Below are 13343 nucleotides of genomic sequence, written 5' to 3' on the forward strand. Positions count from 1 at the left end.
ACCCAAACCAACTGATACTTCATAGAAGGCAACGGAAAGAAAGATAATAGTATCCCTCTTCGTATAGCATCTTCATGTTGAAGAGACAAATAACAAAGATACTAGAAACCGTGGATCAAGATGTGATAATGCAAGTCAGAAGGCATAAATGAATGTGGATGAGAGACAATGTAAATGCCCCTGCGTGGTATTACTCAGGGGGTGGACGTTTGGAGGAAGTCTAATGGTCGTCATTCAGAGGGAGAAGTGACTGAGTTTAGCTGAGTTTAATGAGGAGCATAAAGGGGATTCTACGTTCTTAGTGGAGATTTGCCTAAAACTACAAAAACCAACATCTGTGCAGGACTTTGACAACTGCTCACTGTTGCAGTGCTTCAAAGCATGAGCTCTGCACAGAAGAAAAATCATAATTAAAAGGAAAAAAACAGATATATAAAAAGTCACCATATACACAACTGACCAGCATAGGGGAAACCCTGTCAAAAGCCAGAAACAGGAAATCAAGGGTCATGGGAGCTGTAACTAAAAATGGAAGTTCACATCCAAGAACCAGGAAACAAAAAGATAATGCTACAAATTGAGAATTGGACAGATAAAACTGCCATGGGGAGAAATAGATTGAGACAAACAGAGAAAACAACAGTTGGAGAGGAAAATTAATAAGTGTAGTCTGCAGCAGCAGCAGTCCGTTGGATCATCAAGGAAAAAATGTCCTGTGGAGAGCTAGACAAGCAAGCAGCTTTGTTTTCACTGTTGTCTACCTGTCACTTTGTATAGTAATGGAATTAATGAACCTGACTCTTTGCTTTCATGACTGGAAAGACTCGAAAGTCCTGCCCTTCTTCGCTCATGCATGGCAACCACACAGTTCTCCTGTCAGTACAATCAAATCTCTCCAAGTTACAGGGCATTCTAAAAATGCAGTGTTTGCTCCTAGAATACTAAACAGGAAGTATAGGGGAGGAGGGGATCCTTCCAAACAGCAGATAATAAAGGCAACAGTCCTTTTGTTTGTTTCTTCTGTTATAAAAGAGCATAGGGAAGCAGGGAACATATCTGCCCATTTAGCTGACATTATTTTATCATAATTGTATTTCATCCTAATAATATTAAATTGCTGAGTAAAGAAACAAATAGACTCTCAACTATTGAGTTATCCCAAAGTTAACAACAGGTGCCATGTTCAATTCTTGGAATAGTCTTTTTTCTTGGCCATCTTTGCCAACAACAGAAAACAGATTAAATACATGGTTGACCTAATTCAAAGCATCAAAATAAAATCAAATATTAATTGGACTGAAATCCAAGAGATGCTTATTTTGAAGCCCTTACATATCAAGGTCAAGAAGAAAGTTAGCTTCTACTAGGGGAAGAACAATCTGAGACATAATTCTTTATTAGTTTTGAACTTAGAAATCAAAACTCAAGAAAGACATGCTGCAAATGTTACAAGATAAATGGATTTCCCTTTAACCAGGAAATTGTGTTGTCCACAGCATGATTGAAAAATGTTACGAACTTCCAAGGGCTTCAGCACTGATTAGCCCGTGAATTGCTTTCACATCTGCCAACTTACCTGGCAACCCTCCATGTTTACCAACACACTTCTCCCTGGAGCCAGCAGACAGCAAGCTCCTGAGCTGATTCTGGAGCCTTATCTAAATCCCCTGAAAGTTGTGCAGGGCCCTTATCTCTGCCTAAAGACTCAACATTATTTTCCATGTCAAATTTCAGACAGTCCAATATCATGAAGATATGGATGACTTGGCCTTATCATTGATAGCTGACAATTATTGCAGACATTTTATAAAATTAGTTATTTGATTAATATCTGTGCAGATAAAACGGCCTTGAGTCAACTAACTTTGGGTAATGACTGAGCCTTGCTAAAGCAAGAAATATCCATGACCTTAATCAGTTGTCAGCAGGGACTGAATTTGTTCAGCAGCACAGTGCATTTTAAATCAACGAATAGAGGTTCTGGTTAAAAAAAGAAAAAATCAGCAATGTGTAGGTTGTGATTTCCTGTCTATCAAAGCAATGTATTTTACTGAAGTCTTATTTTGTGTTAAGTTTTTTAAGCATATATGAACAAAGAAACTGATTTCCTATTTTATTAAGTTTTAAAGTTTTTAAAAGCAATTTTAAGCTAGTGCTCATTAGACAAGTAGAATAAGATTGCTGTGACCATATAAAACTAGAATCTAACAAAAGGCACCATTTAATTTGGCATTTAACATGCTGATATTGTTCACAATTGCTTCACTTCTATTAATCAAATCTGCCCAACTGGACTGTAAGTTGATTAAGTAAATTCTTTCAAACTTCTTCACTGTTCCTCCAATGTGTTGAGAATTACTGCATTGAATAGACATTCAAGTGGATGAATGAATGATTGAGCCTCTCTCTGACGTTATTTTTCACACAATGCTGCTGATGCTAAGTTGCTTCAGTCGTGCCCGACTCTGTGCGACCCCATAGACGGTAGCCCACCAGGCTCCCCCCTCCCTGGGATTCTCCAGGCAAGAGTACTGGAGTGGGGTGCCATTGCCTTCTCCATTTCACACAATACATCCCCCTCAAAAAGCCACCGTTAGTTGACTCCTGGCTTCCCTGGTGGCTCAGATGGTAAAGAATCCACCTGCAAAGTGGGAGACCTAGGTTTGATCCCTGGGTTGGGAAGATCCCCCTGAGGAAGACATGGCAACCCACTCCCGTACTCTTGCCTGGAGAATCCCCATGGACAGAGGAGCCTGGCGGGCTACAGTCCATGGGGTCACAAAGAGTCGGTCTCAACTAAGACTTATCACAGCACAGCTGACTCCAGTCAATGACTTGGATCATTTTTACAGCACATTTATACAGACACATTTCCCAGTTTGGTTTTTGTCAGGGGTTCATACTGAAAAGCTAAACAGAACTGTGTTAGAGGAAATGTGAAATGTGTTCTAACAAAGGCAATTCTGAAGGTTATTTGTGTTTACTTCAAGGAAATGTCTTTCCATTTACTATGATTTTTAAAAATCTAAACATAGATTTATATCTGTGTCTTATTGAGAGTTTTGTTTATCAAGATAGTCACTGGGTAAAAAGTTTGATTAAAAGGAGTCTAAAGCTCAAAGGAAAGGAAGGAGAAAAGAACAAAGAGAAGGAGGGAGTCAGGAAGGGAAAGAGGGAAGGAAAAAACTGAAATTCCCCAAATGCTATTTTCACTGTGTAACAGGGAAGGCTTCTGAGCTCACCTCAAGACTCACCTCCCAGATGAAGCCATCCTTGAACTCTAGGACTTTTATCTTACTCTCCTCTAACCTGCCACCTACAGAGCCCATCTAATGCAGTGAATTCCTGTGCTTAACTTGTATTGCCTCCTGTCTCGGACAGTTTTTTCCTGGGAGTTAGTTTTCATAAGCTCCTGGAGAAAGGGGCCCGTCTCCTCTGTGTTTTGTTTCCGCCACCACTTCCAGCATTGTATAAGCACACCGCAGGTTGCCAAGAAGAAATAAGTGAAATGTTGTGCTCAGTCGTGTCCCACACTTTGTGACCCCATGGACTGTAGCCCACCAGGCTCCTCTGTGCACAGATTTCCCAGCCAAGACTACTGGAACAGGTTGCCATTCCCTGAGCCCACATCTACACTGGTCAGTCAGTTCAGTCGCTCAGTCATGTCTGACTCTTTGTGACCCCATGGACTGCAGCACGCCAGGCTTCCCTGTCCATCACCAACTCCCAGAGCTTACTTAAAATCATGTGCATCAAGTCGGTGATGCCATCCAACCATCTCATCTTCTGTTGTCCCCTTCTCTTCCTGCCTTCAATCTTTCCCGGCATCAGGGTCTTTTCCAATGAATCAGTTCTTCCCAACAGGTGGCCAAAGTATTGTATGCATACATTGGTAAGCAGCTGGTAGGCATATATTGATATGCAGATTTGGTAGGCAGATTAGTACACCTACATTGGTAGGAAGATTCTTTTTTACCACTAGCACCAGAAATAAAAGGTTAGATGACCAAATAAAGAATACATTCTCCCTAACTCACTAATCTTGAGTTTTATTCTGATGCTCTAGAATAGGAGTTTTTAATTCAGAATCCAGTGGTCTTGTTGATCTAGGGAACTGTGATTTCCACAAGAGTACCACACTTCCCCAGTTGTGTGGAAATTTTAAAACATATATATACATACTTTCCCATCAAGAATTCAAAGCTTTAGTCATATGCTAAAAGGAGAATACAACTCAAAGGCGGCTTACAACCACCATTCTAAAGAGTGAAGAAAAATAAGCTTAATACCCAGAAGCCAAAGATGGATGATCTTTGAAGCCATTTCAGGCTATAATGAGAAATTCTTCATTCTGATCTTTGAGTGGTGGGTTTAATCTTAAGTCGTATTCTGAATCACCTCATACACTATTTCAAATTTTGCATTTAACATTCTGTCTCCAAAGGTGGTTAATGAGTATATTAATTCACATATTTTCAGAACTTTTTGCCATTTGCATTCTTTAATTTAGGAAAATCTTTAAAATGCAAGGCTTCTTTTTTTGCCAAGTTTTGAAAAATTATCCTTTTATGTTTTTACTAATTACTTATAGTCTAAAAGCAAAGCTTGAAAAATATAGGTTATTTTTCTTGCTGATTAGGAGCAGAGTTATTATTTTTCTATGATATTCTGCGTCTTACATCAATATATTATGATATAGAAAGATGGCTTGTATGGGGTAAACCTAGAAGTTGGCAAATTCTTCAATAAATGTTAAAATTAGGTTTTATATAAATGATTCATAAAATGAATTACACAGACCTTAGGGCAGTGGGGAGGCACTCATATGACAAATAGAGATATATGAAAGGTAAAAAATTCTTTAAAATATTGCTGAATTTTTACAGTGGCCATAGCAATGATATCACCTGTGTATCTTGAGGCTCTTGGCTCAAATACCAAGGACTGATGTAAATATATAAGCTTACATTTCCCAGAGAGGAAAATACTATCCATCTTGTAAAAGAGATAAGTTTTTAAGGTTGTTTCTTAATACAATTAATGGAAATGGAATGGAGAACAAATGCAGAACAGCCCTAGAAAGTGAAATCAAGGCAGAAAGACAAAACCAGTTAAGTTTTGCCCTTGATTAAAACTTGAACCCAATGAGCCAACCCACCAAAAGTTTGCCAGCCTAGGCGATTGCAGTAGCTAACTAGAAATAAAGGAGAGAATCAGAGCCTAGGGCATGGAATTGAGTAGCTGACCTACAGAAAAAATGTGGGGGTATGGTGGGCCTCAGGAACTGTCCAGTTCCCTCCTGCTTGAGGTCAAGAATATAGAATGTAGTGACCACTTTTTCTAGTTCAAAATGGGGGAAATAATGTATGTAAATATTTATATGCTGTAGAGGATTTGTTTCTTTTTTTTTTTTTTTTGCTTTTGTTTGTTTTTATAACAGATGGAACAAAAGGCAATAAAATTTGAGATTAAAACCTTGGTCTTACATGGAATTATATTCAATATCATGTAATAACCTGTAATGAAAAAGAATTGAAAAAAGATATATATATATACATATAAACATACACACACACACACATATATATGAATCACTTTGCTGTGCACCTGAAACTGACATGATATTGTAACCCAATTATACTTCAATACAGAAAAACTTTAAGAAAAAGAAGGAGCATAGGGATGTGGGTTTCATTTACTGAACACCCTTAAGCAGATAGTACTGAGCACCATTAAGCAGAAAGTACTGAGTCAGGTATCTTAGAGAAGGCAAAAAAATAAATCTCTTTGGCGGTGAGAGCTCAGAATTTAGGAGAGCTTGAGCAGGCCACCTCTCAGCCATAAGGACCTTCCATGTAAATTAGAAAAACCCCTTTTCACCAACTGCTCATACCGTAAGTCTGAGGCATGATGCACGTCTGAGGAGCAGATCTGGGAGCGTAAAGTTGACACACACGGTTGCTATCAGTCATGCTAAAATTTTCTCTTTTATAAATGTACTCTGTGCAATACCCTTTTGCATCTTTGATTTTACCATATATTAAGGAAAAGAATATTTCTTGTTCTATTGAAGAAAAGGATATTTGGAGTGTCTACTCTTTTAAAGTATATGTCAGGTTCCCTTAAGTAATAATTTAAGAAATTTATTTAGGGCCAAAACTCTCTGGGGTGGGAGGAATGAGACTTTTCAATTTGAGTGTTACATTTTTATTATAGAAAGAATATTTACTAGTTGAGTTCATCCATAAACGTACCCCTGGAGTTCTAAATCTGTCCACAGGAGTGTGTTAAGCCATGCAGTTTCCATCTGAAAATGTACTATATTATGTACTGAGGACTGAACTTAGCAACTTTTAACAACTGGGAAGCCAAAAGTAAGCTTCATGATTACAGAAACCATGTTTACCACTGTATTCCAGACCTGAGAAAAAAGTCTGACACACAGTAGATCCTCAGTAAGTAATTGTTTGATTAAATAATTACTTTTTGAAACTGCTAACTTTTCATGAAATAACAGCCTCTCTTGATAAGGGAAAATAGTTGTTTGGGGTTTTTCCTCCACCAGAAGACTTGCTAATGAAAATTTATTTCTAATTGGTTCCAAATCGTTTTTATTAAGTTTGAATTAAATATCACTGCTTTGTGTCATGAATAATCTACAAAGAGCTAAGCTTTAAGTCAGCAAGAAGTTAATTTCACGTGTAGGAAGGAGTTTTTTAAATATCTTTTATACATTTTTACAGGTTTGTCTTTTTATCCTTGCATCATTTATGTTTTTTATGCCAGTCTAACCGACCACCCAGTGTATACCACATGGTCCCTATTTCCCACTAGGTGAGAGAGGGGAATTTTAGCAAATATATGCAATATTTGTATTTTAAAATCTGTCAACATTCAGTGAGGCTTGTATTGAGCCTTGGGGAAACAGGTAGTATTTAAATGACTAAAGAGGGAAAGAACAGCCATTTTGAAAAAGAATGAATCTGCTTTAGAAAAACATGGGGGTAAAATTGAGCAAAGCCCAATAAATTGTCCAGTCTGATGAGACTACAGGTGGGTATAGGAGAGCAGAGAGAATGAAAGGTGGACAGATGGGCTGGGCCAAATCACAGAGGACTATAAAAGCTATGCACAAAATAACTGAAAATTATGTATTCGAAAGTTTTGTTCACAAACAAGGTCCTACTATAGCACAGGGGACTATATTCAACACCCTTTGATAAACCATAATGAAACAGAATATGAAGAATAGATATCACATGTATGTACAACTGAGTCACTGCTGTACAGCAGAAACTAATACAACACTGTAAATCAACTATACTTCAATAAAAAATGTAAAAAGAAAGCTTTGTTTGATAACAATGAACAGATAAAATGGAGAGAAGCGATAACTGAAGGGAAGGGAGATCAGATGGGAGGTAATGTCAGGCCTCCCAAGTCAAAATATATGTAAAAAAATAGAATAAAATGCATCCAAATAGAAATGACAAGACTCTCCAATCAGCTGCATATGGAAGTTAGAATTTCCACATGGTCCCAATATCCAAGAGGCAGGAAATTATAGAAGCACTGACAAAAGCCACATAGGTTTTGAACTGGTTTGAGAAGATAATAAAAGGTTCATAAGGAACATGCTCTAGGCAGTTGGGAGCACAGCTCTGGAATACAGTAGCAAGCACGTAACTAGCCTAAAGTTCAGGCACGGGAAAGGATGCGTCAGCAACAGTTGATGCTGTAGGACAGGATCCATTTTCTTGCTTTTTCCAGCTTCTAGAGATCATCTGCCTTCCTTGGTTCATGGTCCTTTCCTCCATCTTCAAAATCAACAGCACAGAATCCTCACATATCTCTGATTCTGAAACTCTTGCCTCCCTTTCCCACTTACAAGGAGCATAAGTCCATCCAGATAACCCAGGATAATCTCACTATCTCAAGATCACATTTGAAAAGTCCCTTTTTTTTTTTTCGGTTGAGTAACACATACAGAGGTTCCAGGGAACAGAATGTGGGCATTGTTGAAGAGTCATTATTCTGGGTACCACAAAGTCTAAACATCAGAAACAGAATTGACTTTGACTAAATTCTTGTGCATCAGTTTACCTTCAGATTAAATGATATGTGAGATTAATTCATTAACTAGAAGATGAAAATAACATTTTTAATGGAAAGTTTTTCCATTAGTCTATTATATTCTGCTGAAAGTTCCTTAAGTTAAATGTTAAAATTCATGTTGTAAAATTCCATATAAAGATCCTTCATTTCAGTTCAGTTCAGTCGCTCAGTTGTGTCCGACTCTTTACAACACCATGAATCACAGCACGCCAGGCCTCCCTGTCCATCACCAACTCCAGGAGTTCACTCAGACTCACGTCCATCGAGTCAGTGATGCCATCCAGCCATCTCATCCTCTGTCGTCCCCTTCTCCTCTTGCCCCCAGTCCCTCCCAGCATCAGAGTCTTTTCCAATGAGTCAACTCTTCACATGAGGTGGCCAAAGTACTGGAGTTTCAGCTTTAGCATCATTCACTCCAAAGAAATCCCAGGGCTGATCTCCTTCAGAATGGACTGGTTGGATCTCCTTGCAGTCCAAGGGACTCTCAAGAGTCTTCTCCAAAAGATCTAAAGATCCTTAGGTAGCAATAAAAACAAATTGATAGCTTTCTGCCAGTAGCAATATTTTGATGAGCCTATTTTTTATTGAAACTAGATTTTATATTAAAGAAATTACTCTTGGCAGCATCTTATGCTGTTATTTATTTTGTCCATTTTTTTCAAAAGTAAAATGTCCTATGAAGTAGGCTTCACAGCCAGACGAGCATTTTTCCTTTGTACACATTTATAATATGTGCATTTTAAACTAATAATGATGTAAAACATATTTCAATTTCTCCCACTATTACTTTGCTTAGTAATGAACAAAATTTCTGTGAAGATTATATAATATATGTAAAGCTGTAGCACAGCTGCTGGCCCATAATAAGTAGATCTTCAATAAATTTTTGGTGTAATCCAAAATATATTTCAGGAGGTTTGGTCACTAATATTGAAACTTATTTTCATAAATACTACAAGGCAATAATACTGTGGACAGTATTTCTGACTAAACTTATCAAATTCTCAAGATTTAGTTGCTCTATAAAACAGAAAAAGATTAACATGAAAACTCAATTCCAATAACTTCTTTTAATTTAAATTGGTGTTTTATAATTAACTATTCAGCCCAGTTTTCACACAGGTACATAAAATGATAGCATTAAGGCTTTCTCTTTAATTCTATCTAAAGATGCCAATATAGTGTGAGGAAATTTTTGCTCATTTCATATGTTTAATATAGCATCTTCAAAGTTAAACTTAAGCTATTCAGAAGATCAGCTGAAAGCAACTCTAGAAGACAGCAGCACTATAAGGCACAGAGGTCAAACCCAAAAGGTTTTCAGTGGTTATAATTCACCTTCAAGTTACTGTATATCAAACTTCTTCCTGTAATCCTGTTCCTCTCTAACTCTTATAAATAATGTTCCTTGGCTTTCACAGGCTGTTTTCTTTTTGTGAGGTTGTCAAATGATCTCTGTCTTGCCTTGGGTAATTTAAGAGGGTTTTATGTAGCTCTCTGAGAGACTATCACACAAGTCCGACTAAGAGGATAATTTACGAGGTTCAAAATGAAGGGTCATTATTAATACTGTCTTGCCTGTAATGAATACATAGGCTCGCTTATTCATGCATGGCAAGGTTTTAACTAGATCAAAAAACTTACAGGCTTTTAAATGAAGTACTGTGAATGATATCATTGGTTACATAAGCTTGCTTTATGTTTTTTTTAAAATATGATTGCTTAATGAGATTAGAGAACTCTAAGAAAATATGTCTTACAACAAACTATGGAAAACTCTTAGAGAGATGGGAATACCAGACCACCTGACCTGCCTCTTGAGAAACCTATATGCAGGTCAGAAAGAAACAGTTAGAACTGGACATGGAACAACAGACTGGTTCCAAATAGGAAAAGGAGTACGTCAAGGCTGTATATTGTCACCCTGCTTATTTAACTCATATGCAGCGTTTCATGACAAATGCTGGGCTGGATGAAGCTGGAATCAAGATTGCCGGGAGAAATATCAATAACCTCAGATATGCTGATGACACCACCCTTATGGCAGAAAGGCAAGAACTAAAAAGCCTCCTGATGAAAGCAAAAGAGGAGAGTGAAGAAGGTGGCTTAAAACTCAACATTCAGAAAACTAAGATCATGGCATCCCGTCCCATCATTTCATGGCAAATAGATGGGGAAACAATGGAAACAGTGACAGACTTTATTTTGGGGGGCTCCAAAATCACTGCAGATAGTGACTGCAGCCATGAAATTAAAAGACACATTCTTCTTGGAAGAAAAGTTGTGACCAACTTAGCATATTAAAAGCAGAGACATTACTTTGCCAGTAAAGGTCCATCTAGTCAAGGCTATGGTTTTTCCAGTAGTCATGTACGGATGTGAGAGTTGGACTATAAACAAAGCTGAGTGCCAAAGAATTGGTGCTTTTGCATTGTGGTGTTGGAGAAGATTCTTGAGGGTTCCTTGGACTGCAAGGAGTCCAACCAGTCCATCCTAAAGGAAATGAGTTCTGAATATTCATTGGAAAGACTGATGCTGAAGCTGAAATTCTAATAGTTTGGCCGCCTGATGTGAAGAGCTGACTCATTGGAAAAGACCCTGATGCTGGGAAAGATTGAAGGTGGGAGGAAAGGAGGACGACCAAGGATGAGATGGTAGGATGGCATCACTGACTCAATGAACATGAGTTTGAGTAAACTCCAGGAGCTGGTGATGGACAGAGAGCCTGGTGTGCTGCAGTCCAGTTGGACACCACTGAGCAACTGAACTGAAGGGCTCATCTCTAACTTGCACACAAATCTTTCTTTGGCTGAAAAGACAATTTCAGCAGTTATGGTTTTAGACATCCATAGTGTATAACATCTAGTCGTCTTTCATAAGCTAGAATAATATGCAGAGTAAGTCTTTTCCACTATGAAGCTAAGTGCAAAAGGAGCCAAGTGAGTGAATTCTCTCAGTTTTGAAGAGAAGTTAATTTTTAAGTGTTTTTACATTATCAGAGTACTCCTGACTTGTGTTCAACAATCATTAATACTAATGATGTTTACGTAACTAGAAGAAAACAGCAGTTTTCCTTACCATTTCAGTACCCAATGTCTTTTTTTTTTTTATTACAACAGACAAATCTAATTACTACTTCTCCTGATTAATCTCAATGGATAAATAATTACTTTCTAGGCAAACTGAAATCCTCCATGTTTCCATGAGAACTGATTTTTTATAAGCACATATGCAGGGGAAAACAAATGAGAAAATAGAGCTACTTTTAATAGTTGGGCAACTTGTAATAGAAAAAAATGTTTGAGTATCTTTATTTGTATATGCTTTATTAAATAGATCCTGTAAATCTGAAGTCTATGCTCTTATCTAAAAAAAATCTCTCTTCCTTCCCTCATTTTCTTACCTAAATCCTGTCAGTTGTCACCCCCTTTTTCATATGTGCATGCTTAATGTTCCCACATGTATTCTGAGCTCTGTCACCCACAATACTTAGCCTCATGCCTTGAATTTTTTTAAAAAATAGCTAATATTCATTGAATTTTTGCTACGTGCTGGATGCCATTCTAAGACAATCCATCTATTAACTCAGCCTTGAAAGGAGATGAAATGGGTACCATTATTATCTTCACATTATAGAGAGGCAAACAGAAATCCATAACAGTTAAACAGTCTGGCCAGGCACAGCCTGTAAGCAGCCAAGCCTGAATCTAAGCCTGGCTTTATAAGCACTGTCCTGCTTCCAGAGTCCCTGTATGGGTAAATCTCCCCATGATCTACTTTCAGAGCACCAAGTCCTTCTTCCTAACCTTCTCTGCTGTTAGGATTTTGCTTTGCTTTTCTGTTTTTTTTATTATTATTAATGTCTACATCTTCCACTGTGCCCAGAACATGTTACTAGAACCTGCAGTATTTAATAGATAAGTAACAACAGCAGCTAATATTTATTAAGTTTTTGCCATGTGCCAAGCACTACCTCTTATTTTAATCTTCAGAAAGACTATCAGTTGTCTGTTTTATACATGAAACCAATCATATATATATATGTCTATCCCAACCTTGCAGTTCCTCCCACCTCTCCCCTTTCCCCCTTACATTTGTTCTCGACATCTGTTTCTCTATTTCTGCTTTCCAAAAAAGATCATTTATACCATTTTCTAGATTTCACATATTTGCATTAATATAGAATATTTGCTTTTCTCTTTTACTTCACTCTGTATGACACTCTCCAGCTCCATCCACATGTGTACAAAGGACCCAATTTAATTCCTTTTTATGGTTGAGTACTATTCCATTGTTTATATGTACCAGATCTTAAGAGATGAAGACACTGAGACAGAGAGAGGTTAGGAACTTGCCTAAAGTCACATAACCTAGTAAGCTGGGGAGCCAGGGTTTAAATTCAAAAGCCAAACTCCAGAGATATGCTCCGAAAAAAATGAAGGAATGGATCAATAAAAATCTAGCCTGGAGGAGCAGGGAAAGCTGTAGAGAGGAGATGACATCTGACATGCCTGGAAGAGTGAGGAGGAAAGGATAGATACACTACAGGCAGAGGAAACACGGATAAAGCAACGTACGGCAGTGTGCCTGGAGCTCACTAAATACAAATGGGTGAGTGAGTAGCTTTACAGCAAGTGAATTGAAAGGTCTTGCATATGTAAATGCTTCATTATTAATAGTCTCTGCACATTTTTTTTTCTTTCAGTGCCACCATGGGCCTTAATTGCCATAGCCATAGTTGCGGTCCTTTTAGTCCTGACCTGCTGCTTTTGTATCTGTAAGAAATGCTTATTCAAAAAGAAAAACAAGAAGAAGGGAAAGGAAAAGGGAGGGAAGAATGCCATTAACATGAAGGATGTGAAAGACTTGGGGAAGACCATGAAAGATCAGGTAACGTATTCATTCCATATTTCTTCTTATATTATTTTATTAAAAATTGAAGAATAGACAGTTTATTATTTCATGCCAAATGAAGACATAAACAATATCCAGACACTTTCCAGTGTGGTAGAAATGTTTTGCAATCCTTTCAGTCATTGCTCAACATCCAAAGTACAATGGAAACAAGTGGCAGTTTTCCAGTCTCCTAAGCATATACAGTTCTACCCTACTGGAAAGTAATTTGTTCTTCTCAGTCTATGGAATTCTCTAGGCAATAATACTAAAGTGGGTAGCCATTCCCTTCTCCAGGGGAATCTTCCTGACCCAGGGATTGAACCTCCATCTCC

The 13343-nt window shown here is 37.8% G+C and overlaps 1 protein-coding gene across 3 annotated transcripts in view; it reads left to right on the forward strand.

Annotated features, from left to right (window-relative positions):
- SYT1 (synaptotagmin 1) overlaps positions 1-13343 on the forward strand; it is a 611214-nt gene that overhangs the window by 428353 nt on the left and 169518 nt on the right. For all 3 annotated transcript variants that reach the window (XM_070788847.1, XM_070788845.1, XM_070788846.1), the window contains one exon: positions 12821-13005. In XM_070788847.1, coding sequence (XP_070644948.1) covers positions 12821-13005 — 185 coding nt within the window. The remainder of the gene's footprint in view (positions 1-12820; positions 13006-13343) is intronic.

The sequence above is a fragment of the Bos indicus genome, chromosome 5 (genome assembly GCF_029378745.1).
Source record: "Bos indicus isolate NIAB-ARS_2022 breed Sahiwal x Tharparkar chromosome 5, NIAB-ARS_B.indTharparkar_mat_pri_1.0, whole genome shotgun sequence".
NCBI lineage: Eukaryota > Metazoa > Chordata > Mammalia > Artiodactyla > Bovidae > Bos > Bos indicus.